This window comes from Tetrao urogallus (assembly GCF_951394365.1).
Source record: "Tetrao urogallus genome assembly, chromosome: 17".
Taxonomy (NCBI): Eukaryota; Metazoa; Chordata; class Aves; order Galliformes; family Phasianidae; genus Tetrao; species Tetrao urogallus.
The window spans coordinates 11,000,047-11,027,481 of record NC_136830.1 but is presented as its reverse complement, the minus strand read 5'-3'; the positions used below and the strand labels follow the sequence as shown (position 1 = coordinate 11,027,481).

The window sequence follows — 27,435 nt, the reverse complement described above, 5'->3', positions numbered from 1 at the left end:
TTCGTCCCACGGGCTGCGTTGGGAGCGGGCTGCATTTGTTCCTTTTTTACATTATTTTTAAAGCAGGGCAGCCCAGGAGAGATGGGATTGCTGCTTTTGTGTGTGTCAAAGGGATGCTGCTGGGGAAAAGGGGGGGACGTGGGGCTGGGGGGGGGCTGACCTGATTTCCCGCGCAGCGCAGCCTCCACGTAAATAATGCAGCAGTCGCTCATTGCCTGCAGAGGACAGGAAGAGCCTCAGCGTGGGGACACCTGGACCAAAGAGGGTTGGGACGCCCTGTGTGCAGCTGCAGTTGCACACTTACAGCCTTGCACACCTGTGGATTTGCACGCATCCAGCGTTGCACCTTTGCAACCTTGGGCACGTGCAGCATTGCACACAGCATTGCACACGGCCTTGCAACACAGCATTGCACGCAGCACTGCACGCTTGCATCCCCTCACATGTGCAGGATTGCATCCCTGCAACCTTGCACACACAGCATTGCATACACGCAGGCTTGCACTCTTGCAGCCTTGCAGACACGCAGCCTCGGGCACAAACAGCATTGCTTGCTCACAGCCTTGCACACTCAGCATTGCATCCATCAGCACAGCGTGCTCTCAGCCTTGCACACGCAGCGTTGCACTCCACAGCCCTGCAGCCCCGTGTGCTCACAGCGCTGCCGTTCTGCCTGCTTGCACCCTCGTGCAGTGCTGCAGCTTTGGATGCACTCAGCCCACGGCCGCTCTGTGCCACCGCTCTCCTGGCCTTGGTGCAATGGGAACTTCCAGTGCTTTCAAAGGAAATTTCATTCCGATTTTTCTCTCTTTTTTTTTTTTTTTCCCTCTCCCCCTTTTTAGCAAAATTAAATTCATCAAAGTCTAGACGGCTTCTGAGAGGATGTGGGTTGGGTTGAGATGACTTTGCCCAAGGAAAAAAAACTATCAAGCAGCGCTTCCCAGGCCCCGTAACAACTCCTCCTCCCACCCATCGCCTCCAGCTCTGCAAACCCAGGTTGAGCCCCGTGCACGGGGAGCACTGCGCAGGGTGGGCAGATGTGGGTCCTCGGGGCTGCGGGGACGGAGCTGTGATATTTGGGGCAGATCTGGGGAGAAAAATGGGTTTTCTTCAGGTTTCCTTTTGGCAGCAGTTTCCCACCGCGTTTCAGTGCGTGCTGGGGAGGTCTGGGGGCGCTGGAGGGGGACGCTGTCGTGGTGTCCCCACGTTGTCCCCACGTTGTCCCCGGGCTGCCTGCCCTGCGGGTCCCACTTGTCATTCTGCCCTTGTCCTGCGCGGTGGCGAAGCAGCGCCCGGGCCTGCAGCCACGTTGTGCATCATGCATTATGCATGGAGCACACAGCAGTGGGAGCACAGCGCACCCTGAGCACTGCGTCCTGCACACCGCTGTGCTGACGTTGCAGCCTGGGCCACATCCAGGCCCCCCCCCCCCCCTTCCCCCTTTGCGCAAGGGATGCTTTTGCACCTGGAGGGGGTGCATGCACAAACGATGGGTGTTTGCACGAGGGAATTGCTTTTGCACAAGGGAACTGCGTTTGCCCTCGGGAGGATGTGCATGTGGGGACATCTGGGGACACGGGCACCTCGCCTGTTGCTCCACCAGCTGCTGCTGTCCCCCTGTTGTACCCAGCGCTCATCCATCACCAACACAGCAGTGCGTGGCGCAGAGCTGCCACCTCATCCATGCGGTCCCCTTTGCTTTTTATAGGGTTAAATTCAAGGGGGAGCAGGGCAGAGGCACGGCGCCCAAAGCCACCCGTGGCCCCGCTGAGACCTGGTGAGCTCAGTGCATCTCAGCTGCGCCTTGCTGGGGGTTCATTTGCAAGGGACCGAGGGTGTGGGGGGAGGGAGAGCTGAGAGCCCTGTGGAGAGACATCTGGAGGGGTGCAGGAGTGGTGGGGTGTAGGATCGTACAGTGGGACCGCGCAGGGGCGCAGGGTGACATGGGCTGGCACAGCACACATGCAGGACCACAGATTTCAGTGCAGGACCGTATAATGGGGGGCAGGAGCACACCTTTTTCTGCAGGCATTCGGGACCCCCGCTCAGCCCACCCCACGGAGGTGCTTTGGGTCAGACCCCTGCTGCCCCCTGCCGCCTGCAGGCTCTGCCCCACCTTTCCCCCTCCCAGGTGCATTTTGCTCCCAGACGTGACTGGAATGAGATTTGGGATCAGCTCCTGCAGGTCATGGCCGCCGCCGTGCCCGCGGTCAATCGCCGGCAGCCGGCAGGGATAACCTTGTCCCGGCACGGCGCAGCCATCCCTCTTCTTCCATCAAGCGTTCATTTAAGAAACATTTCACTAAATACCCAGCTGACACCGACGGCCCGCAGAGATTGATGCCTCCGGCGCCTCGGAGGGCTGAGTGCCAGCGGGTGACTTTAAAAGGACACGGCGGCCACCGCGCCGCTCACGTCCCTCCCTGCGCTGGGTGAGAGCAGAGCTCTGCCCACAGGGCGCCGCGGGGCCTCAGCCTCCTGCTGCCCTCAGGGAGGGGTGCACTGGGGTCCGGGGGAGCGGAGGGCACCCAGCTGGGTCTGCACCGTCCATCCCTGTCCCTGCAGGCTTCCCACCCCTTCTCCAGCTCTAACTAGCTTTCCCCTTCCATCCCACGCCCTGTGGGCTTTCATGTCCCATCTCCATCTCTGTGAGATTCTTTTATCCCATCCCGTTCCATCTCCATCCCCATCCCATCTGCATCACCATCACATCCCACCTCTATTCCTATCCCATCCCATCCCATCCCCATCCCCATCCCATCTCCATCTCCATCCCCATCCCCATCCAATCCCCATCCCATGCCATCCCCATCCCAATTCCAATCCCCATCCCCATCCCATCCCATCCCATCCCATCCCATCCCATCCCATCCCATCCCCATCCCCATCCCCATCCCCATCCTCATTTCCATCCCCATCCCATCCCATCCCATCCCCATCCCTATCCCCATCCCCATCCTCATTTCCATCCCATCCCATCCCCATCCCCATCCTCATTTCCATCCCCATCCCATCCCATCCCATCCCATCCCATCCCATCCCATCCCATCCCATCCCATCCCCATCCCCATCCCCATCCCCATCCCCATCCTCATTTCCATCCCATCCCCATCCCCATCCTCATTTCCATCCCCATCCCCATCCCATCCCATCCCATCCCATCCCATCCCATCCCATCCCATCCCCATCCCCATCCCCATCCTCATTTCCATCCCCATCCCATCCCATCCCATCCCCATCCCTATCCCCATCCCCATCCTCATTTCCATCACCATCCCATCCCATCCCATCCCATCCCCATCCCCATCTCCATCCCCATCCTCATTTCCATCCCATCCCATCCCTGCCACATTCCCACCCTCCCCCACAGGCACAATTGGGAATTCCAACAGGGGCACGAGGCAGAGCTGAGCCTTGCTAACAGGCAGACAAATGAAGTTAAGATAAGATAAGGGCAAGGAGAACACAGAGCGCGTGAGCTTCTGCTGGGCAGCGGGACAGCGGGGGATTAGAGGGCATTTCCAGCCACGCCAGGGGACCGCAGGGATGAGAGCGAGCGAGAAGGCTCATTAATAAATGAGGGAGAGGAGATTAAATTAAAGATACCTCAGGAGCGTCTCGGGGTCTGCATGTTTTTATTCCTTTTAATTTTCTCACCCCAGTCATGACAAAGGGAAAGACAGGAGGAGGGGTGGGGTCTGGCCAGCACCCAGGGTACGGGGTGTCCCCAGGACTGCGCCACCAGACCAATAGAAAGCCATCGGCCTCTGCCTGCAATTAAACTGCTGCTAATTGCTCACCCCACGCGCTGCTCCCTTTGTACCAGGGGGCTGCGTGGGGTCGGGGAGGTTCAGCCCCGGCTCAGTGGGAGAACAGCCCGCAGATTTTCGGTGTTATTTCTTCCGGATTTGGGTGGTGAGAAATTAATGAGTTTCCACCCCTGAGCCTCCAGTAGGCGAGCGCAGAATTAATTGGGAGGGCGACTTCATTAATATTGAAGAGTGAATTGATCCACCAAGAAGGAGGAGGAGATTTTCAATTAGGCTGCTTTTCCTTCTTTTTTTTTTTTTCCCCCTTATTTTTGTGGCTTATGTCTCCCCAAATGGCACTTTGGGGTGGCCTGGGGGGGTCAGAGCCTGCAAACCTCCCGCACTGCACCGGGTGGCCACATTCAGCTTCTGGCACTGCTTTTATTTAATAAGGATACATTCAAGACCCCAAAAAGGTTTTGAAGGAATGGATTCCTCCCAAGTTGTATGCAATTTGGCCATCGGGAAAGCTGAAAAACCCCAAATTAACTTCACTCCCCGTAAGGCCATGCTGAGCTCAACCCCATAGGAGACACCGGAGACTCCCCCCAGCAGCTCCATGTGCTCAGGGCTGCACAGAGCAGTGGGGTTCCACCAACCCCCCAACTCTCCTGGCTCAAATGTGGCAGAGAGGGGGACCCTGAGAGACTGAGCTGTGTGGGGGAGGAGGAGGAGGGAGAGGAAGGCTGTGCTGAGCACCCCAACCTGCAGATGAATTAAAGGAGGTGTGGAGAGACACAAGGCAGTGCTGGGATTGATTTTACCCTTTTTGTCTGGGTTTTGGGGAAAAGGCTGCAGAAAATGGCCCAAAATTGCATCGCCCACAGTGAGACCAGGGGTTACGTGAGTGGGTCGGCCCCACAAACAGCTCCTCAGTGTTGGGGCTTTTGGGTCAGCCCCAGTGCAGCACAAGCACTGAGCTGAGAGCCCTCCTGGCTGTGCCTCTGTTTCCCCACTGCTTTCAGACATTCTTAGGGTTTGGGTGCCACTGTCTCCAACTCCTGCCATTCTCCTTTCCCACCCTGTCATGGCTCCAGTGCTCTTCCTCCTTCCGTGGGGTCATGGCATCATACCATCCCCATCCCCATCTCATCCCATACTCATTTCATCCCATCCCCTTCCCCATCTCATTCTCATCCTCTCCCCATCCCATTCCCATCTCACCCACATCCTCATCTGATCCCATCCAGTCCCTTCTACATCTCATCTCCATCCCTATCCATCCTGTCCCATCCCCATCTCAGCGCCATGCTCATCCCATCCCATCCCACCTTTTCTATCCCATTGCTATCCCCATCCCCATCCCACCCTCATTCCATCCCTGTACTCTCCCCATCCCATCCCCATCCCATCCCCATCCTATCAGATCCCATCCCACCTGTCCTATCCTATCCCTATCCCCATCCCCATTGCCACACCATCCCTCCTATCCCATTCCCATCCCCATCCTGTCCCTAAAACCACCCCATCCCCATCCCCATCCCCATCCCCATCCCACCCCACCATTCCTATCCGATCCCCATCCCCATCATCACCCCGTCCCCATTCCATCCCCATCCCATCCCATCTCCATTCCCATCCCAGCCCACCCCTCCCATCCCGGGGGCGCGGCCGGGGGCGGGCAGGTTGTTGGGGGCGGGCAGCGGGAGCTCGACGCAGCGCGGAGCATCGCCTCCTGCCCGCGAAACTTAGCGGGGAGGAAGAAGAGGAGGAAGAAGAGGAGGAGGAGGAGGAAGGCCCCGCAATGCCGGGCCCCGCGGGGCAGCACCCCTGGGCGCGGGGGGGCGGCGGGGCCCCGGGCGGGCGCTGAGCGGTGCCTGGATGCTGCCGTGTGCCCGCTCCCGGCCCCGGCCCCGGCCCCACCGAACCCCGAGGCCGCGGGGACGGGCTGCTGGTCCCATAGAGCCGGGGGGGGCTGCGGCTCCGTCCCGCGGAAAGCGAAGATTTAGGTGGGAAACTTTGGGATTTCGGCAAAGCTCCGAAGATGCCTTTCCACCCGGTGACCGCCGCGTTGATGTACCGGGGCATCTACAGCGTGCCCCCGCTGCTGGCCGAGCAGCACCCGGTGGACATCCCCGAGGACGAACTGGAGGGTGAGGGACCGCCGGGGGCGGGGGGGGGGGGGGGGGGGGGGGGGCGCCGCATGCCGGGGGGGAACCCACGCACCCCACACTCAGCCGCGGCACCGGCCCCGCTGTCCCCCCCCCATCCCCCCCCGCAGCCGCTCCCGGGCCTGGTCCGCACGGTGCCGTCATACGGCGGTGGTGGCTGGCACCTGTTTGCCTCCCCCCCCCATACATACATACATACATACATACATACATACATACCTCGTGGGGTCACGGCTGCGGGGCTGCGGGGCTGCAGGGCTGCCCCCGAAACGGCCGTATTTCCCCCCCACAAAAAGTTGGGCGGTGGGACGGGGGGTGGCCGTGGGTTGGGTGACCCTAAAAGCGGCGGCACCGGGGTGGCACAAGGGCTGTGGGGTCACCATCAGCACTGCGGGGGAAACTGAGGCACGGCGCGGGGCTCTGCACACCCAGTGGGGCAGAGACGGGGCTCACACCGCGCACACGTGCGTGGTTGTGTGTTTGTGTGCGTGTTTGTGTGCGTGTGCACATGGCAGCATCGCTGCAGTGCGTTGCACAAGTGCAGTGCAACGGGTCCACGTGCACAGCAGTGCTGCAGGGCGAGCGGGCGCGCGTTTGCACGAGCAGAGCATCAGTGCGAGGTGCTGGGGTGCATCACAAGCGCGGCGCGGCCGTCAGGTGTCGGTGCACAGCACAGCATGGCTGCAAGGAGCCGGTGCTTGCACGGCGCTGCTGCCAGGTGTCTGCGTGTGCACACAGACACAGCGTCGCTGTCAAGCTGCTTTTGCACGTGTGCACGCAGGCGTGGGGTGCAGCCCTGTGCATGGTGCACAAGTGCAGCGGTGCTGCGTGCTGTCCCTGTTTGTGTGCGTGAGTTGTGCGCGGCCTCGCTGCAGCGTGCCCCAAAAGCCCGGACCCGGCATGGCAGAACCCCAAGGTGACCCCATAGGGCCGTGCTGGGGGGGGGTTCTTCCTGCTGCCACCCTGCTGCCCGCTGACCCCAACCCACCAAACCCACCCTCGGCACCGCCGAGCGTCGCTGCAGCCCTGGGAGAGGGTGGGATGGAAATGGGGTGATGAGGGGAAGCACACCCAGCGCTTTCAGCACCCATCCCAACGTGAGCACGGTGACACCGGTGACATCAGCACCCTGTGCCACCCACAGGGACCCCAAGCACCCCCCACCCCCCGGGGTTTGGGGCACAGCGTTTGATTTGGGGTGGACTTCAGCGCTGTTATGGGTTTCCCCCTAACACCATCTGTGCGTTCCCCCCAGCCTGGCTGCGGCCCGAAAGGAAGGAAACCCCACAAAGCAGCAGAGCCACTGCATGGCGCTCATCGATGCTTTTGGTTTTTGAGCAATCTGATTTCAGCTTTGGGGCAGACGCCCACCGAGGTTCCCCCAGTCCTCCTGCAGAGCCCCTTTGGAGGCATTAACCCCCAGATCCGTCCTCTGCCTCCTTCCCCTCCCACCCCATCGCTGGGTGCTGCGACCTGGGGACGCTTTGGGCACCATCCCCGTTATGCCTCAGTTTCCCCACCACTGTGGGGTCGGGGGTGGCCAGGCTCAGCCCTGCTCCCCCCACAGAGATCCGCGAGGCCTTCAAGGTGTTCGACCGGGACGGCAACGGCTTCATCTCCAAGCAGGAGCTGGGCACGGCCATGCGCTCACTGGGCTACATGCCCAACGAGGTGGAGCTCGAGGTCATCATCCAGCGCCTCGACATGGACGGTAGGGACCCCTGTGGGGTGGGATGAGACCCCCAGAGCCACCCCACAACAGAGCAGGGCCGTGGTGCAAGGCCAGAGCCTTCCCCATCCCCATCCTTCTCACCACCGTGGCATTGTTTGAGGGGATTCGATGATGCTGGAACGCTCCCAGCATGGGGACAGCACTCTTCCCGACCTCCAAACCCAATGGGAATGGGATGTGAAGGCTGCATCCTGCACCCAGCCCTGGATCCCACACCCAGCCCTGGATCCCACACCCCAGGCTCAGCTCCCTACCCCGGCCATGCCTGCCCCTGTCACTCCCATTCTCATCGGGACCTTAAGGAGAGCGTTAATTTATAGGATTCCATTCTTTTTTTTTTCTTCCCCATTTAAAAGCCTTTCAGGCACGGCTGCCAAGCCGCGGCTCCCTTCATTACTCATCGTTAGTGCTGCTGTGACAGCCCTGGAGCTCAGCACCCGCCCCAGCCACAGGATGAGGCCCACGGCTGCACTGCAGTGGGGTCCCAAAGGGGCCGGGGTGACCTGGGGGGTCCCAGTGGTGTTGGGTTTCCCCCCTGGCTTTGTGGTCTCCAGCTGGTGTTGGGGTCCGCGGATGGACCTGGGGTCCCTGGCTGGCACTGTTGTCCCCAGGCAGCACGGGGTCCTGGCTGGTGATGTCCTAAAGCCCAGGAGCCCAGGTCAGCCCAGCATGGAGATGAGCGATTCCTGGGCAGGATGGAGGGGTGTCGTGGAGCCCCCCAGATGTTGTCCAGGAACAGGACCATCCCCAAAACAATACACGAGTGGGGTCCTCCCAAAACCCTGGAGTGGGACCCCAAGGGACCACCAAGCATGACCCCAAATCAGTGCTGTGAGGACCCCTTCTCAGTGTCCCTGTGAGCATGAGCAAGGGGATGATGCACTCGAGCCCCACTCCCCCTATGGGGTGATGGCACTGCTATGCCCCACAGGTGACGGACAGGTGGACTTTGAGGAGTTTGTGACGTTGCTGGGGCCCAAGCTGTCCACCTCGGGCATCCCAGAGAAGTTCCATGGCACCGACTTTGACACCGTCTTCTGGAAGGTAGGGGACAGCAGGCAGTGGGAGCCTGGGGGGCTCAGGGCCGCATCAGGGTCGGGTGGGTGGAGGTTTGGAGTGGGTGAGGGTCAGGTCTGAGGTGGGGGGAAGGCTGAGGTTAGGGCCAGGGTCAGGAATGGGGTTGGGGTTGGGGGTAGAGCTGGTGTGAAGGTCAGGGCTGGGATTGGAGATGAGGTCGGGAGTGGGGTCAGGGTTAGAGCTGGGGTTGGGGTTTGGGTTAGTGCCAGGGTGCCAGGGTTGGGCTTGGTCAGGCTCAGGCTCTGGGCCAGGGTCTGGTGCCAGGCTTTGGTTGGGGTTAGGTGAGGATTTGGGTGAGGGCTGGGCTCAGCATCAGGCTCCACTTCTTAAGGTTGCTCGGGGTCAGGGTGAGGTTTGGGTGGGCTTTGGATTAGGGTGAGGAGTGGGCTTAGGGTCAGGCTCAGGCTCTGCGTCAGGGCCAGGTTTGGGGTCAGGATGAGGGTTAGGGGTAATTCTGGAGTCAGGCTCTGCTGTGGGGCCAGGTGTGGGGCCAGGAGCCGAACCTCAGCATGGTGCAATGGTGCACCGGGTGCAACACCCGGCCCCACCGTGCCAAGGCCCGGGGTGGAGGCAGCCCCTCTTGGGGTCCCGCCTTGGGGTCCCTGTGTGCCCGCACCGCGTGCCGCCCCGCAGTGTGACATGCAGAAGCTGACGGTGGACGAGCTGAAGCGCCTGCTGTACGACACCTTCTGCGAGCACCTCTCCATGAAGGACATCGAGAACATCATCATGACGGAGGAGGAGAGCCACATGGGCACGGCCAAGGAGTGTCCTGTGGAGGTGGAGAGTGAGTGGGGCAGGGGGGGGACGAGGCGGGAGGTGAGAAGGGGACGCGTGCTGACCCGGGCTGTCCCCACAGCCTGCTCCAACCAGCAGATCAGGCAGACGTGCGTGCGGAAAAGCCTCATCTGCGCCTTCGCCATCGCCTTCATCATCAGCGTGATGCTCATCGCCGCCAACCAGGTGCTGCGCAGCGGCATGAAGTAGCGCGGATACGGGGCGTCCGTGCGGCTCCTGACGGGGCGCCCAACTGCCGCGAGCAGAGCCGCCACCAAACACCCCGGGGATGGAGAGAGAAACCCGGCGCGGGGTGAGCGTGGAGCTCGGGCGGCTGCCTGCAGGACGCACGGACTCTGAGAGACGCGCACCAAACCGAACCCTCGCCAGCAAATCCTCAGTGCATGCAACGCGCATGGAGCCCGACTGCTGCCCCATCCCGCCCAGCCGGGGCGACCCGGTGCCGGTTGCACCACTATAGCCTCTATAGCTCGATATTTATGATAAAAACAAAACGAAACACACACACACACACAAAAACCAAACCCAACCAAACCATCTCGTAAGCAATACACCCCTACACCCCCGCCTGAGATGTTTTTCTCTTCGGAGATCCGGGAGCGTTTGCATGGACGTCGCTGCCAAGGGCTGGATGTCACCCCTGCCCCCCCCCCCCCGCCCTGTGCCGTGCCTCAGTTTCCCCCCCTCCCTCCAGACGGGGCTGGCACTGCTGACCTCTGCTTGATGCACTTTGCAAGGACCCGCCGGGAAGAGCCGTGCATCCCGGGGGACCCCCCTGCCCCCAACCCCCCAGCCTGTATGTAGCACCCCGGCACCGGACTGGTTCGGATGCGGGTCCGTTTCTCATTCTTTGGGTTTTGTTGGATTCCCCCTTTTTTTTCTTTTTTTTTTTTTTTCTTTTTTTTTCTTTTTTTTTCTTTTTTTTTTTTTTTTTGGCATTATTTTCTTTTTTTGCCCCTTTCCTTCCTGGTTGGTTGTTGTTATCGATCTGAAATAAATCTGGGATTTCTGAAGCGCTCGGGGCTCATGGTGGGTTGGGTACCCATGGGTGCTGCACGCCTCCCCCACCGTGCCCCAATGCTTTCGGCTTTAGGTGTTGATCCACGTGTGAAGCCCTGCCCTTGGTTTACGGCACAGCAGGAGTCCGACCAACCCCCCCCCCACCCCTAAATGCCACCCCAACAAACCCATGGGTGCACTTACACGGAGCTCCCTGGAAATCACTGCTACGTTGCTCTGGGGGGGGGAGGATCCCGCGCCCGCCTGATGGATCGCCCTCCCCTGAGCCCCCAGATGATGCATTTTTAATGGCAAAGAGATTAAAAGAATAAATAAAAACACGGGGAGCTCTCCCGCTTCCCGCACTGCCACCACTGGAGGTGGCCACCCCTGGGGCTGTTGGGCCCTCCAAGCTGAGGACCCCCACATTTAGGGGGTCAGATGGACCCACCGCTGCCCACCGGACCCCACGGAGCCACAGCCCAGGTGCAAAACCCACAGCAAATGGGACGTGGGGAAGGAAAAGACGTGGAGCGCAGCGTTCAGAGCGCGGGATGCAAGCAGGAACCGACTGCCTTCACTGGGGAGGGGGCGATCCGAGGTGGGCTTCTTTTGCTTTATTCTTTTGATTTTTGGATCCCGTGCGATCGATCACACAAATGGCACGCGGCGTCCAAATGAGAAATGGAAATGGGAAGCGCTCCGCGGCGCTGGAATCATTGCGGCCACCTGGAGAAGTGGGGGAGGCACAGCGCCCGTAATGAAACTTCATCCATCTCCACACAGGAACTTGGGCTTTTTTATGAACCGCCACTTTCAGAGGGAGCCACGTGGCCTCCGGGATGTACAGATCGAGATACACTGATTATATAGATACACAGATAGATATACAGATGTGTACTGAGCAACTCTATTAGGGGTGCTGTGAGTAAACGTAAGGGAGACGAACAAAAATAATAACGATACAGGACGATTTGATTTGCTAGAAAACACAATAACGTAAAAGAAAAATTAGATGAAAGGGACAACGCCTTCCCCCCAGCTCAGCTTTCCGAAGCTGCTCAATTAATTTTAATGGGATCGCCGTCCTCGAGGCAGGTTTGGAGATCTCGGCTCAGATCCGGGAGCGACCGAGCGGCGCTGGGCTGCGGTGCTGCTGCAGCTGGGGATGCCTCATTGCGGCTGCTGCTAATTGAATTAAGGCTGACGAGGAAGAGATCGTCTGCTGAGAGCGGCCTGGAGGGATGAGGGCAGCTGTGGGGCTGTGGGGAGAGCAGGGCCCTGCCTGGGGCTGCCGAGGGAGCCGGAGGGCGAAGGGCTGGCAGCAGAACTGCCTGGGTTTGGGCTGCTGAGAAGCATTTTGGGGCAGGAAGAGTTATTTCTGCTTCTCTGGTCCTGCAAGCAGTGTGGCATGGCCACAGCCTCATCCCTGTCCCCATCCTCATCTCATTTCATTCCCCTTCCCATTCCCATCCCCAACCCCATTGCCATTTCCATCCCTATTCCCGTTCCCATCCCCATCCCCATCCTCATCTCATTTCATTCCCATCCTGTCCTCATCTCATCCCATCCCCAATCCCACCCCTTCCCACACCCATCCCATCCCATCTCCATTCCCACCCCTATTCCCATTCCCATCCCCATCTCTTCCTTATCCCCACCCCCATCCCACCCCCTTTCCCTCTCCCTCCAAGAGCTGCCAAAGGACACGGGGCAGAGCCCAGCAGGGCTGCACCTTGGCAGCAGCCCAGGAGCGGCTCATTTCCCTAAAAGCCTCCCGATAAATTACTGCTGCTCCATAAGAGGCACTTTGGCTCACACCATCGCTCAGGGGCTGCAGCCACCCCACCAACCCGGCACAGCTGGGGACAGCAAGTGCTGTGGGGAGGTGCAGAGCAGGGGGACAGCAAGTGGGGAGACCCTACTGCAGGCTGCAGGGTGCCCAGTTAGTGAGGGTGGTGCAGAGAGGTGCAGGGTGCCAAGCATGGGAGCAAAGGCAGGAGCTGAGAACCCCTGCTCAGACCTGCTAAGACTCCATGGTTTACGGGTTACAAATGTTTGCGAAGCCAAATTTAGAAATGCTTTTGCAGGTTTGCAGAGCTCCCTGCCTGGGCACAAGGGGTGGCACAGAGCAGGGCTGAGGGCCGTCAGCATGGCTGTGTGCCTTCAACCACAGCTAGGAGCTGCAGAATGCCGTGAGGGGGAATTGCAGAATCTCATTAGAGCAGCAGGAATCGGAACACGCTCCACTGCCAGCCCAGAATGCCTGCAGGAGGGAGGGGAGCTCGTGCTCTGATCTGCCTCAGTAGGAAGGGAACGGGGCACGATGCACAGGGAGAACCAGAGAACCCTTTGGGTTACTGTCACTGCATTTGGCCTCTGGGAGGTGCACAGGGCAGGGAGTCCTTCAGGGGATGGCGCCACGTGGGCGCTGCGGGTGAAAACACCCCAAGATCCCCTGAAGGCACAGCCAGGCACCGGGCACGGTCAGATGCAACCTCTGTGTGCCAAAGCAGCGGCAGCACCGGTTGCCACAGGGCTTGCTGAGCAGGGCTGGCTGGGGCAGCTGGCTGCTGCCTGTGCTCTCCATGAATCTGGACCCAACGCCTGCCTGCGTGGCCAAACCTGGAGTGCGCTGGCAGGCAGCATTGCGGCGCTGCATGGGGCTGCTCTGCTGGCGTGCTGCAACCACCAGCACTGTTCCACAGGCCCCCACTGCTGGCACTCACCCTTCAGATATTTCCCTGGAGGAGGAGAAGCCTTGGAATAGTTTTCCTTTTTTTTCTTCTCTTTTCTTCTCACCTCCAGCACAGCAGGAACAGGAGCATGGGGTTTTCGGGAGCTCCCCTGACTCTTCATTAGGAGCTCCAGTACCTGAACCAAGGCTGTTTTATGCTTTTACTTTTAACAGAAGCAAACATAAATTATCAGTACCGGAGGAAATATTAAGCAGTGATGCTTAAAAGCCCCTTTGCAGCTTCCTTTCCAGGCCTGGGGCAGCTGCACAGGCAGCCCACAGAAGAGGTGCTGCAGCTTCCATTCCCACTTCCCCCATTGCAGGAGTCGGGTTGACCCACTGAGGCCGCCAGGCAAGAAACAACACGAGGCTGCAACGGGGGGAGAATTTTATTCCTATAAAAGCACATATAAATAATCCGGTCTTGTTCTCACATTAGGAAGAAGTCCGGCCCCAGCACGATGCCTCAGCCCCACTGCAGGCCGGGGGGCACCGGCCACCCCCCAGGCGGGGGGGCCCGCAGGGATGGGGGCAGCTCCTGCAGAGGGGGCCAGCCGGGGGGGTACTGGAAGGGTGTGGGTTTCTCAGGCAGGGCACTGCGGAGGTGGAAAGGGCAGAGATGAGCCTCCTTGGATTGCCAGCACGGCCCCGGGACACGGCTCTGTCCATGAGGCCAATCTGACCCCAGCTCCTGGCACAGCTGAGCTTTGAGAACAACAGCTGCAGATGAGGTCGTGGTTTCCTCCTGGGCAGCCCCCCGAGCCCAAGGCAGCTGCACACTTCCCAGAGGACAAGGAGCCCTCAGAAGCGGCGGAGCTGCCAAAAGCCAGCTGTTCTCCCTGAAGCACCCTTACAGAGGGAAGAGGCTTTCTCCCCCAGCTCGGGCAGCAGAAGCACAGAATGAGAAGTGTGGCTCCTTTGTCTCCAACCAAAGCAAGCGCTCGGCCGGGCAGGTTTAAAATCACAGCAAATGTAGTGAGGAATTAACCGGGAAGGGTACAGGAAACTCATTTGTTCCTCAGCAGCAGCCCTGACAGCAGCCCTCCTGCTTCTCAGGCCTCTACCTCTGATCCTGATGGATCCCTTTAATTGCTATGCCAGGAGAAATCCAATCACGCTCCTTTACATAATGCTCTGGAGGAGCAGCACCCTCCTCTCCCTGCAGGGCTGGAGACGTGGCCCCACGCCAGCTCCAGGAGTTCAGTGCGGTGTTTTCCAGGCAACTAGCAGAGAGTAAAGTCATTTGGCATAAAGCTCATCCCCTGTTCTGCACCAGGGATGGGAGAAGGACCAACAGACACACAGCAGCCCCATACGGGAAGGAACTCCCCTCGGGTTGCACCCAGGTCCTGCAGCAGCAGAGCAGCAGGACAAGGAGCAGGATGAGGCATGCTGTAAGATGGAACAGCACAGCTATCAACTAATGAGCTGCCCTGAGAGCAGCAGAATTAATCAATAGGGAGGATGCTGTCTGGGTACTTGATTCTCTGGGGTCTCATAAGACACGATGGGTTCACCTCCCGTTGGGGTATTCAGAGTGGCAGCCCCATGGGAATTCTTCAGGGTGGTGTAGGGGCCAAGGCTACGTCCTTTCCAGAGGCACTGATGGAATCTCAGCACTCACAGCCCTTGGGCCTTGTTCTGATGGAAAGCTGCAAGTGGGCTCTGCATCATCATGGTGCACACACACACACACACACACACACACACACACACACACACACACACACCCCTCCTCTGGAAATGAGGGTAAAAATCAAAGCTCCACAGCTCAGCAACCTGCAGCAACGCCATCCAGCTTCCCCCTGCTCTCCAGAAAGCAGATGGCACGATGAGACTGAAAATATGGCTGAGAAGCCATATGGAAAGCTATGGAAGCTTCCCAGTGCAGACTGTGCTGCTGAGCCCAACTGTGGGTGGAGGGCAGCATGGCAGTTCTACCACCACAGAGCTGGTTGAGGTGATGCTCAGCAGACCCCAAGGCCCATTCAGAACACACTACATGCCATGGAACCCCCCATCTCAAATAGCAGGACAAGGACTGTGCTCCTTCCGAAAAGTTCTGGGGATGTTCAGAGGCCACACGGGCCACGCAGGTCCCACAAGGTCCGGGTTGAGCAGCGGGTGCCCTCTGTGAGAGCTGATCCATCCTGAGACTGGGGGCTTCTTGGGCAGGACAAATGAACAGGGACAGCATGACTGCAGGGCAAGGAGCAGCCGGGCTGAGGGATGGAGGGAGCAGAGAGCAGCACGCCCAGACGGTCACCAGAGAGAAGATTCTGCCCAGACCAAACACGGAGAGGACAGGAGCAAACAGAACGAAGAACAAAAGAGAGATCTGGCACCTGCCCAAACGCCATCCAATTAAGCCTGCGGCACTGTCAGGTGAGCAGGGAAGCAGCAGGGACCTGCAGGCACCCCACAGCACACAGGAAGAGCCAATCCCACCTCCGACTGGCAACGGAGAAAGCAGGTATGGGCATACAGACAGGGCATGGCAGAGGATGGGGGAGCTGTCAGCAGATGAGACCAACCTGCTGTCACTGGCTCCGGGCATTAGTAATGTGGCCCTGCTGCGGCAGCCTCCTCCCAGACATGTCTGGCACTCTGTAAAGGCTGCAGGAGCTCCCTGCCTGCGCCCCCCAGGGCAGGAGGACAGACTGCAGGACCTCATCACCTCCACACCTGACCTCTGGCACCATCTCCCACCGCATTTTTCCATCCCACCCCCCATGGTACCTGTTGCTCTGAGCTGCGCTCAGCCTCTTGGCTCTCTTCTCCAGCCAGATCTCAATGGTGCCAGGTGGGATTTCTGCTCCTTCCTGCCGCAGCTCCCTCAATCTCTGCTCCCCTGGTTGAGAGAGAGCTGTCAGAGGTTTGCACTGCCATCTTTTCACTCCACCAAACCCATTGCTCATCGCCCTGCAGAGTTTCTTATCATGGAGAGCTCGCAATCTAATGGCAGCCCGCTCTGCCCCACTGCCCACCCTCCATCAGATGCTGCTCTGGCTCGGGCAGGGAGCTGTGCCACCCCCTTCGTCCTCATCCCCAAAGCTCCCAGGGAGGAGGGGACCCTGATCCCACTCAGACACCATCTGCCACCTGTGGCCACGCTCACCCGGAGCTGCTCTCACCTCACCACCATATGTCACACGTTTAAGGAAAACATTATACGTTTCCAGACAGGGTGTGAAATTGATATTGCTTGGGCAGAGTGAAGGATCACTTCATCCTAGTGGTGGCAACCAATTATTCATCTGCCTGCTGAATATTAATAAGGATGGCAGGAATGTGCTACACAACGAGCAGCCGGAGATGGATAATTTGTCATCCAGCCTTTTCATCTGCTGCTGCTGGGAGGAGGTGACGGCGCTCACTGCCACCACAAAGAGCTCCTGCTGGGGTCCCCGTGTTGGGGTATGCTCTGCAAGCCAGAGATAAGGGTACTGGTTGGAAACAGGGCTGTTCACACGTCTCCCACTGTTGTTCTCGAGGAGTAAAGTCCCAGCAGAGCCATCCAGAGTCCAACAGAGAGCCTGAGAGCAGCGGAGGACAAGCAGAGCAGTCTGGTAAGCAGGGCACTCGGCTCAGACTCAGGACAGGAGCTGAATGCAGCTCCCACATTAGAACTCCTCAGCCAAAGGCTCTCTGTTCAGAGCAGGGACCAAACTGGCAGGAGCCCACAGCCTCTTCCTGGTCCCCATGAGGTCACTGGCTGTGATGGGACATCTCCCAGCTCACGCTGGCTGAAGCCAGGCCCCAGGTGAAAGCCATCCAGCTGGCTCCTGCTCCCAGCTCCAGCCCTCAGCCAAGCCTTAAGGCAGCAGATATGGACACGCATCCGGCTCTGCACCCCTTGATAAACGCCCATCTAAAGGCAAATCTTCATCCCATCCTGCTCTGTAGGACACACATTCGGGTGGGCTGGTGGTGATCTCAGAGCTCCTTTCCAACCTCAGCAATTCCATGATTTTCCCAGTATTCCCTGAAGGTCAGAGATATTCCAAGGTGCCATTCTGAAATGCAATTACCTGCCCTTACTCCTTGTTACTGACCACAGCCAGACTGCAGCAGAAAGAAAGACAGGTTGTGAAGGTCCTTCTTCCCTCAGCCCTCACTGGGGCATCTGCCTCAAAGTTTAATTACAGCCAATTAAAAGAGCGGCTGCAGTCATAAAGCGCCTCTCTAACGATGCCGGCCCAGAATTCCACCTTCCTCCTTTCTCCCTGTGCAACTCCCAGCACAAGGAAAACCAAACAAATCCCAGAGTGGAGCTCACAGCGCCCGCACCGCTCAGGATGCCAACGTGCAGAACCCAAACGAGGCACCACGGAGGCCGGTCCCCCAGCAGAGATGTGCGTGCAGTGATAGAACCACAATGGCTGGAACAGACCCAGCCGTGGCCCGGCTCTCCCCCAGCTCACCAGAGCTGCTCAGAGAGGCTGAGCTGTGTCAACACCACGAGCAGAAGTGACGCGGATTAGCAGGGAGCCAATAACTTCAAGCAAAAAGATGCCAATTTTGCAGCGACATTTCTTGACATGACTGTACTAAAAATGACAGCCTGGAAGTGTCTCTCTGATGAATGATGCAGCAGATGCAGCAATAACGCTTTGATGCAGTAACAGCTGGGAATAAGCCTCCCTCCCTGCTGAAGGTGGAAACTGTTGCTTCTTTATGAGTACACTCTACCTGGTGCAGAACTGCTGCAGCCAAACCAGGGCAGGCTCTAAGCGAGTGTAAAGCGGCCAGAAACGTCCCTGCTGAACCCACACGACCAGCACATATGAGGTGAACCCCCTGCTCTGAGAGGCCAAACCTGAGAAATAAGGCAGCGTTCCCTTTGGCTGTTAATAAAGTACATCGTTAGCATGGAGCACTTGCTGCCACAGAACCACCAGCACCAAGCGCGACGCAAAGCCCAGGAGCTAGAGAGGGCTGTGCCATCGTTTAGAATGCAAGCCCACCCCAGCATATAGAATCATGAGTTGGAAGGGACCCTTAAAGGCCAGCTGGTCCAACTCCCCTGCATTGAACAGGGACACCCACAGCTCCACCAGGTGCTCAGAGCCCCATGCCTCGGAGAACACAGCTCAGTTGTGTTCAGCATTTCATCACAGGACTTCCTCACAACCTGATTCTGAAGCGTCTGCCCGGCGAAGGGGAGAACAGCTTTGAGGATTGCATTACGAGGATCAAGCCTCCCATCTGTCTCTTATAACCTGTCTTTTAACCTGCCATCCACAAGCTTGCTGCCATCTCTGTCCTAAGCCTCATCACCTGAAACACTGCTGCTTCCGCAGCCCAAGGAGCGCTGGCACGTCCCCACAAGGGGCCTAAAGGTGGTTTGGCACCTGCAGCCATTCATCCTGTCCAGTCCCGGGCTCCACCTCTTGCCCACCACGTCCTGCTGAGCCCTCCCCTCCACCAAACCTGAAGTTGAGCTCTGTGCGGCCCTCAGCCAGAGTGCTTGGCTCCCACAGGACATCCACAGAGCAACAGTGCGAGAGGCGAGCAGCATTTAACTACAGCCCAGCATGCGTGACAGCACAGCCAAGGAGAGGCACCCTGCTGTCCCCTGGTGAAGCCTAATTGCTTAATTAAACGTTTGACTTAGTAATACAAATGCAAGGTTTCCAAGCAGTCTCCCGGGAGCCGCTCTCTCACCAGCCAACTCCCCACTTACGTCCGACCCATCTGACACAAGTCAATATTCAGTAGCAAGTGCAACTGGCAAGGCAGCCTGCCCAAGCACAGAGGAGCTTGCCAGCCTTCCCCCGCAGCTCTGCTCTGCTCCACAGTGCTCTCTTCCCTGCAATAAAGAGCCTGGAAACATCACAGGTTCCTCCAAACAGGCTGACTTGTGAAGCCAGCCTGGCACGTGAACCCCACAGCAGGGAGGGGGTGACAGCCGTGGGGAGAGGAGTGCTGCTCCATGCAGCCCCCAGAGATGGCTTTTATTGACTGCCAGCACTGCTCAGCTATTGATTCAGCATCACCCCAGGGACCTGCACTGACTCAGCAGCAGGGAGGACTGGAAGGAAGGCAGCTTTCAAGTGCTGTGTGTGCCCACACACACCCCAAATCTCATATGGGACTTATTGGAGTGAGTCCACCTGAAACAAGAGGAGAGGCTCATGGAGGCTCATGGAGGCGGATCAGGGGATCTCAGCCATGTGTGTAAATACCCAGGAGTGAAGGTGACAGAGCCAGGCTACGTGATGGCATCCAGTGAAAGGATAAGAGGCAAAGGGGGCAAATGGAAATACAGGAATTTCCACTGGAAGATAAGAAAATGCATTTTTACTGTAAGGGAGCTCAAAGGTGGTGTGGAGCCTCTGTCCTTGGAGATGCTCAGAACACCCATGGACATGGCCCTGAGCAGCCTGCTGCAGCTCACCCAAAGAGCAATGCAGGGTTGGGGCAGGACGATCTCCAGAGGGACCTCAGCTACTCCACGTGGCTTCATCTACATCCCACTCACTTTTTTTCTGAGGAGGAATGAACACACCAGGGAAAACAGCTGCTGCTCCTCTGAGGGTGGGGAGGCAGCGCTCTCAGCAAGGAAAAGCGTCAGAATGAAAAAGTGCTCCTGAGACTCAGAGCAGGGAGCCAGGTGCCATTTGTCTCTTGCCCAAACTTCAGTTCCACTGAAAAGCCACACAAACAGAGGCTGTTTCTGGACCCAGGACCCCATTTCATTTCCTCAGGACAACACATCTGATCACCTGATTGCTTTTCACAAGAGCGAGACAGGAGCAAACAGCTCCCCGGGCATAATAGAGAGGTGGGGGGAAGCCAAAGCCATAAATTTAAGGGGAAGTGATGTACCAGTGCCCTCTGCTGCTGACAGATTTTATTCCCCGACTGAAGAAAACCCCAAGGGCTCAGGAAGCCCACTCTGCTTCAGCTGCTCGCTGCTAAGTGGCAGCAGCGCTGCTCAACTCTTTAGGTTTGTGTCTGTGCCAGGAGATCAAGAGCAGGAAGCATCTGAAAAACTGCAGCAATTACAGGCAGCCTCCGGGCTCAGCAGCCAGGAGAGGCAGGAGGGAGCAGCCACGTTCACAGACAGCACAGCATCACACAGTCTCACTGCACAACAGCTCACGTGCCCCCCTGCAGCCCACCATCCTTGCAGCAACTGCCCCTTCCTCAGAAATTCCCCCTCATTTTCTTGCCCCAGGGCTCACCTTGCACCTGCGCACTCAGCTTCTCCAAGTCCTGCTCTGTCATGTGGGAAAATCTGCAGTTGGACCCAAAGTCACACTGCCCTGGAAGAACAGCCACAGAGCTCCGTGAGTAACGCACACACGAGGTCCTCCCATGTAAACGTGTGTGCAAATCCAGGCTCCACCACACGCAGGCACACAGACCCGTGCCCCTCACTGCCCCCGAGGCAGACGCACACCCTGCAGGGCTCACCAAGGAGGTATTTGCACCTCACCTGTTTGTAGAAACTTCCGACAAGGCTTCTTGCTCTGCTCCTCTTGCAGGATAGCAGCAGCATCTGGGGGAGATAAATGACACAACGCAGGACAGGATCACATCTTTTGCACAGCAGCATCCTGCCAGAGCTCAGTCTGCCTGACATGAAGGTACTTTACAGGACAATCCTGACCTTAAGCCAAGGGCAAACCCATAACACAGTCCCCATCTACATCCCAGGCTTCAGCTTCTTCCTGGCTTGCAAACATCCCCTTCCCTGCTTTCCTCTCCACACTTTTTCCCCACCCAAGCAGCACAAAGGAAGCACGACAGAAAAGCACAACACTGCTCCACTCCTGTGCAGTGCAGAGGAGCAGGCAGTTAACGGGGCTCTGCCAGGCCCCACTGAACCCCGTGCTGAGGCTCAGGCAGACAGTAGCACCGTGCTCCTCCACCTCCTGCAGGTGTCCTGGGGAAAACACAGCAGCTTCTGTAGGTTGTGGAGAAATTTGCAAATATCTGGAGATGCGTGGAGCCAAGGCAAAACACCCACTCAGGGCCGAGATGAGGGATTTGATGAATCAGAGGAAAATCAAGGGCTGCAGCCTGGGAGGAAGAAACGCGCCAAGCCATCTGCTTCACGGTCACCGACCCGTGTAGAAGGCTGTTGGGCAGTGAGACCTCCACACTGGGCCTTTTCTTGGACCTTTCCTATCTCCACATACACTGCAGCAGGCAGCAGATGCCTCAGAGCTCTGCAGCATTCCCCTCAGCTCACCAGGGAACACACAGCCTGCAGCACCTGCTCTTGAAGAGCTGGAGGGGAGAAGCAAAGGAACATACGAGCAATGGTTTCACCATCACTTTAATCCAAGCTAAATCTTTGCATATTGCCAAAGCCCGCAGTGCCACGTGTCTCTCATAGCCCAACCACACTCAGACCATATTCCTGGGGCTGGCACTGGGACACCCACCTCGGAACAAGTCGTACCAGGCTCTCTTAGCCCGGAGATGCTGCACTCCATTGAGGTGCTTCTTCCTGTTGTGCAGGTTGTCCTGGAAGGACCGGTCACAGTAATCACAGAAATATCTTTTCCCCATCTCTCCTCCTGCAAAGCAGCTCACGCAGCTTCAGAGCTGTCAGGCAGAGCCTCGGTGCCCGGGGACGGAGAAGGACATGCCGAAGGAGCAGAGATTTACAGCGCCTGCTTACAAAGGAGGAGAACTCAAATCGTAGAGAGCTGGCAGACAGAGGAAGAGGTGAGACCTGCCATCCATCCCTCAGGGACTGGCACGGCGCTGTCTGCTGCACATACTGGCAGGGCCAGCTCAGCTCTGCTTTCCCCATTTCTGCTACCCCATGGGATGGTGGCTCTGCTAGGAAATCACTCAAACCCTGGAGCTGCACCAGGGCCAAGCACACAACCTGGGGCTGCAGACAACCAAGTGAGCTGCCACGCGAGGGAGGGAATTCTGCGTCCACCCTCACCTCAAGGAAGAGCTTAAAGAACTCCTTGGGGGGCAATAAGCCAGCTGCTCTGGTGCACCGTGCCTGGGGCCGCCCAGCTGCTGCAGGTGCAGCAGGGAATCTTACCCCCGGGAGCCTTACGTTCTGTCTGTGAAATGTAACAGCAGCTGATAAATGCCAAAGATGGATAGACTGGGAGATAAACTCCAAAAGCAATTCTCCAGCTTTAGACACCTTGACAGCTAAACGCATTTAAAAAATAGCGCAGAGAGCAGCACGAGAAAGAAAGATTTTATAAATAAATCAGGGTGGGAATCAATCACTGCCTCTCTAAGGATTCCTCAGAGCTGGCAGGAAGCACAGCAACAAGCAGAGCCCAGGCCGAGTGCGGCTGAGCCACCTGCGAGCTCCTGCCTCCTCAAGAGCATCACGTCCCCAAAGCCTCATATCTGCAGGGAGTTCCAGGTCTGGAATTCACAGCTCCCAAGCAGCCAGAACCGAACGCTGCTTCACAAACACCCCAAACTGCCATCCCTAAGGAGGCCCCGGGGTGGTGCAGCAGCACCCGGTGCGGTTGTGGAGCGCAGAGGAGGAGGGCTGCGGCGCTCAGTGCCCGCGCAGCTGCTATGGACACAACCGCCGCCCTGCTCGCTTCGCGCCGCGGCACCTCGAGCTCCCAGGCACCACGGCAGCTTCCCATCCCGACTGCTGCCTCCTGCACGGCCCCTCTGCAGCGCAGCTGCTGCGAAGGAGGAAAACAAAGCATTTTCCGCAGCGGGGCCGCAGGATCCCGCCCGTCTCCGTGGAATCCCGCCCGCAGGAGCCCAGAAGCGGGCAGAGCCTCGGTGCGCGCCTCGGACTCACGTGCGGCGCCGGCAGCAATGACGCGGCGCTCAGTGCACGCTCCGTGCGGGAGAAAAGCCCCGAAAGGAACAGAATTAAAACCTACTGCAGCTCCTCCCGAGGCTCCCCTCCCCCACAAGTCCCGACCCCCCCCCCTTTAGCCGCTCTCCCGGCTCCACGGCCGGCCCTTCCCGCTCACCTCCGCCCGGCCTGCGGCCTTTAGCGCCGCGCCTACAACTCCCAGCAGCCCCCGCGGCGCGCGCCTACAGCTCCCAGCAGCCCCCACGAGGACGGCGGCGGCGCAGGCGCAGAAGGCGCATCCAAGATGGCGCTGCTCAGGCAGGCTTACAGCGCGCTCTTCCGCCGCACCTCCACTTTCGCCCTCACCGTCGTGCTGGGCGCCGTGCTGTTCGAACGCGCCTTCGATCAGGGCGCGGACGCCATCTTCGAACACCTCAACGAAGGGGTAAGGAAGGGTCGGGGCGCTGCCGGGGTCGCCCGGCGGTGGGAGCGGCCCTGAAGGTCAGCGCTGGCCCGGGGGGGGACAGGCTGCTGCGCGGCGCTGAGGAGCGATGTGAGCTCACGGCGGGCTGCCCGGATCCAAGGGCGGATCCAGCGTTAGCAGGGTCACCTCAGTGCCCGCTGTGCCTAAAACAGCCGCCTCGTGTCCTCTGCCGCCTCTCGGACCCGGGTCGGGAGGTCAGAAAGCGGCTGGAAGCTCAGGGCACGCGGCAGGACGGCCTGAGCGCCCCGCAGCAGCCGAGCCGGGCTGGGGGGGACGCGGAGGAGCGAGACGGCGTCCCTTCCTGTGCCTCCTTAGCAGCAGGTGTTTGTTAGGGCTGTTTTAAATAACATCTGAGCTTGAACTCTGCTCTCAGCTCCCGTCCTGCCCTCGTGCAGTGCTTCTCTTGGCCCTGAATTCACCAGCAGATCTCGGTATCTGGATGGGATTCCTTTGTGTGCCTCTGGCAGCACTCAGCCTCTGTGTTGGGACAAGTGTGGGAGCTGTGGCAGTGCAGCAGCAATAGGAGGGCAGGGAGGTGGATGGAGCAGCCATCCTGAAGCCTTTGTGGTTGGTCAAGGTTTGCCCAGGCACAGCAGGAGGGCACGGGGCAGCTGTACCCAAACTGTCACCCTGCTGGTGTTTGTGGATGTGTTTTCCTGCGCATTCTTCTGTCCCTCATTGTTACTGATAACTGATACATTTTAAAGTAAAGCTTTATCCCAGGACCACTGAGAAGCTCATTGTTTCTTTTCTGTTTGTTTTGCATACAGAAACTGTGGAAACACATCAAGCACAAATATGAAGCAAGCGAAGACTGAAACGTTCAGCAGCAAGATCCAGTCTGGGGTGGCAAAAGACACTGCAGAGAAGGATTCAGTCTCCTGAAACAGATTATATTGAAATGGAATTGGGTCCCTGACTGATTCCGAGCCAGATTATATCAGCCACCTACTGATATGATGTCAACCAAGATGGACTCAACGAGTTCTGCTGCTGTATTGAAACTTGCTGTGTTAAAATAAAACAAAAATGCTTGACCCGTGTTTCATGCTTCTGCGTTTCCCTGCCTTGTCCTTTGTTCTGCCTGCAGCTTCTCCTTACCTGTGAAATGGAGGATGCTTTGGCACAGCCCCAAACCTTACTTTCAGGACACTGTAGGAAAGCAAGCTCTTCTCAGGGCAGAAAGCACACACTTGCACAGCTGAGGTGCACTAACACCACTGCTGGCTTCTGCCTGATGAGAACTCAAGCAGGGCAAGGAGCTGCCTGCTTTCCTCTCATCATATTCAAAGAAAAGTGAACGACTACAGTCACAAGGTTTTCTATAAACCATCAGCTTTCTTTAATGCAGAGCTGTGCTGGTTTTGGCTTCTCATTATTCCACAGCAGCAGCCCAAATGCTGCTGCCCCTGCCTTAAGCAGGGAGAGAACTGCCTGCCCCGTCCTGCTGTGTGCTCTGGGGGGCTCAGTAGTACTAAATGGGGATGGTGTGTGACAGCCTGTCACCAGATCCATGAAATGGGCTGTAAGTGATGTTGCTGACTGTCGGCGTGCCTTGTGGCTCTCAGAGTGCTCTGTAGAGCTGAACTGTTATGCAGCTTGCCTGGTCTGCTGTCAGCCTGCCTCAGTGCCCTCAGATTGCAGCAGAGTTGCTGAGAAGGGACAGCAATCACGTAGCTCTGCAACAAGCATTCGTGCCTCTGCTCTCATGGGGAACAGAGTAATTCTCAGCACCTGCTCTGAAAGGTCTCCCCCTGTTCCCAGTGGACATTTCCAATAACTTTCTTCATGAGGAAGGGCTGTTAGGATAGTGTTTGGGTTAATGATTCAATTAAAACAGAATTACTCCAGGGAGAGCTGGCAGAAACCAGCTCCTGCTCTCCCATTTCCCCTTCAATCCAAGCCTGCTGCTGGAGGACCTATAAAAACACATCTCTCCCTCCTTACTATATTCTTGCTAATAAGCAGCAATTTTAGCAGTGGATGAGGCAGTGCAAATTACAGCCAGCACTAATGAAAGCAGCTTTATTGGGTTTGTAAATATGTGCCAGACAGGAGTAAAATGTTTACTGTAAGAACATTAAGAGGTCTTAAAAACATTGTGCTTGTTTTTGAGCAAAAAACAACTAGGGCTTTTCACAGTCCCAGCTGTGCTTTTACAGAGATGCTTAAGAGGAGGTTTAAGCTTTCTTGGGATTATCTCCTACCATATAAGTGCTGCTTTACTCCAAGTTCTGGCTGCAGTGCTGATAGCTTCACACTATGCTGAGCAGGTGATAGAGATTTGCAGCTTCTTAGAAGCAAGAACTGAAGATGAATACAGTATTAGGAAAGGGGAGACAGCATTGTAGCAGTCTGGCAGAGTAAATGAAGCTCTCAGGCCAGAGAACAGTAGCTATAAAACACTGGGGAATTCTCTCAGTGGGTAATTTTCCTCGACTCTGGATTTTTGGGAAGTTGGTGAACCCAATTCCCTTTGTGCTGTGCCTTGTCATTACGAGGTTTGGGACGAGGTGCACTCAGACGTTTCCACGCTCTTGGCAGCAGCAGCGATCCTACAGCCCCACAGTCCCCGCCCTCTGCGTAAAACCAGGCAGCACCGCTGCGCCTACAGCCTACAGCGTGTGCTGCAGCGTTGGAAGGGGAGCACGGCACTCCATGTGCCCTGGAGCAGTGGCTGTAACACTGCACAGCCCGGGGCTCATTTCTCCAGCACGTGGCAACAAGCACGGGCAGCTTTGTCTGCTCTGCTCTATACGTGTGTACTTGAAAAAGCACAGAAGTGGTGGCGGGGGGATGGCGTTTGGAATAGACTAACCAAGCAAAGCCTAATTGTTACCTGGAAGTGCGTCTCCACGAGGAAAAGAGCACTCCAAAACCATGCAAAATCCTCCGTGGCAACAGTGACTGAATGGTTTTCCCACCATCAGTGGGCAGGCAGTCCGGGGCACAGCACAGCAGCCCACCTACAGACAGGTCATAAAGCAAACTCAAGGATTTGCACATCTCTCCATGCAGAGAGCATCTCCATCACAAAAGACAGCCCTCAGGGAAAGCCCTTTCAGCAACTAGAAAGTGCTGCTTACTAATAGCTCCCAGGCTTCCAAACAGCAAACATGAAGATCAGGGCAGTTCTGCTTCACGGAGTGTGACAAGCAGTTAGAGAGGAGCTGGCTCCCCAGGGACTCTGATCCTGCTATCTCCAATTTCCACATTACTGTCAGCTTGCATTGGATACCACGAGCCTGATTTTCAATTATCTCGACTCTCAGTGGCTAGATCTCATTTCACTAAACCAACACAGAGCAGCAAACAAATTTCACCGCCTGCAGACGCAGCACATTGCTGAAGCTCCTCCAACTTCAAGATCAGTATAGTTCTTAAGAGCCTGAAACACCAACTACAAGACTCAAATCATTTATTGGCACATTCAGTTTTCCACACACCTTGCTCCAGGGACAGAAACTTACGATAGTCTCATTCACCTCAACTCCTACGTGTGTGTCAGCAGTGTTCAGCCTGAGCATTTTGCTGTCAGCCTTTGAGTCTCACTGCAGGACAAGGCATCTCAGCAGAGCAGGCAGCTGGAAGGGCTGCCCCCGGGAAGCCTTGCAAAGCCTGGAAGCTCCCCAGGGCTGCAGTGAGGGCAGGAGGAGCCAGTATGAAAATAAAACTCTCCGAGTTATAAATAGTACAAAAAGAAGTGAACGGTGGGTGCAGCTCACTGCTGTACACATGTGTCTCTTCAGACTGAGGAACAGCTACGGTGTGCACGGAGGGCAGCTCCTCTCCAGGAAGAGGCAGCCCTCCCTCGGGATGTGCAGTTCACATGGAGCTGAAGGGCCAGGTTCTGGACGTGGCACCCAGCCTCCCTGAGCTAAGGGAGGGCCGAGGGGATGGAGCACAGCTGCCTCCAAGCAGAGGACTGGGG

General features: G+C 57.6%; 3 protein-coding genes across 3 annotated transcripts; 2 read left to right on the top strand and 1 right to left on the bottom strand.

Annotated features, from left to right (window-relative positions):
- Positions 1-5,793: 5,793 nt before the first annotated feature.
- CABP7 (calcium binding protein 7) lies at positions 5,794-9,716 on the top strand (the record flags this gene model as incomplete). Its single annotated transcript, XM_079543732.1, has 5 exons — positions 5,794-5,902; positions 7,488-7,631; positions 8,584-8,696; positions 9,363-9,516; positions 9,589-9,716. The coding sequence occupies 5 exons, from the start codon at positions 5,794-5,796 to the stop codon at positions 9,714-9,716; spliced, it is 648 nt and encodes a 215-aa protein (XP_079399858.1).
- A 4,013-nt stretch (positions 9,717-13,729) lies between these two features.
- On the bottom strand, positions 13,730-21,789 carry ZMAT5 (zinc finger matrin-type 5; the record flags this gene model as incomplete). The annotated part of the gene is made up of 5 exons (XM_079543931.1): positions 13,730-13,859; positions 16,003-16,114; positions 20,454-20,529; positions 20,703-20,770; positions 21,663-21,789. 5 exons carry the CDS (start codon positions 21,787-21,789, stop codon positions 13,730-13,732), a joined length of 513 nt encoding a protein of 170 aa, XP_079400057.1.
- A 1,535-nt stretch (positions 21,790-23,324) lies between these two features.
- On the top strand, positions 23,325-24,541 carry UQCR10 (ubiquinol-cytochrome c reductase, complex III subunit X; the record flags this gene model as incomplete). The annotated part of the gene is made up of 2 exons (XM_079543621.1): positions 23,325-23,465; positions 24,275-24,541. 2 exons carry the CDS (start codon positions 23,325-23,327, stop codon positions 24,320-24,322), a joined length of 189 nt encoding a protein of 62 aa, XP_079399747.1. The 3' UTR covers positions 24,323-24,541.
- Positions 24,542-27,435: the final 2,894 nt, after the last annotated feature.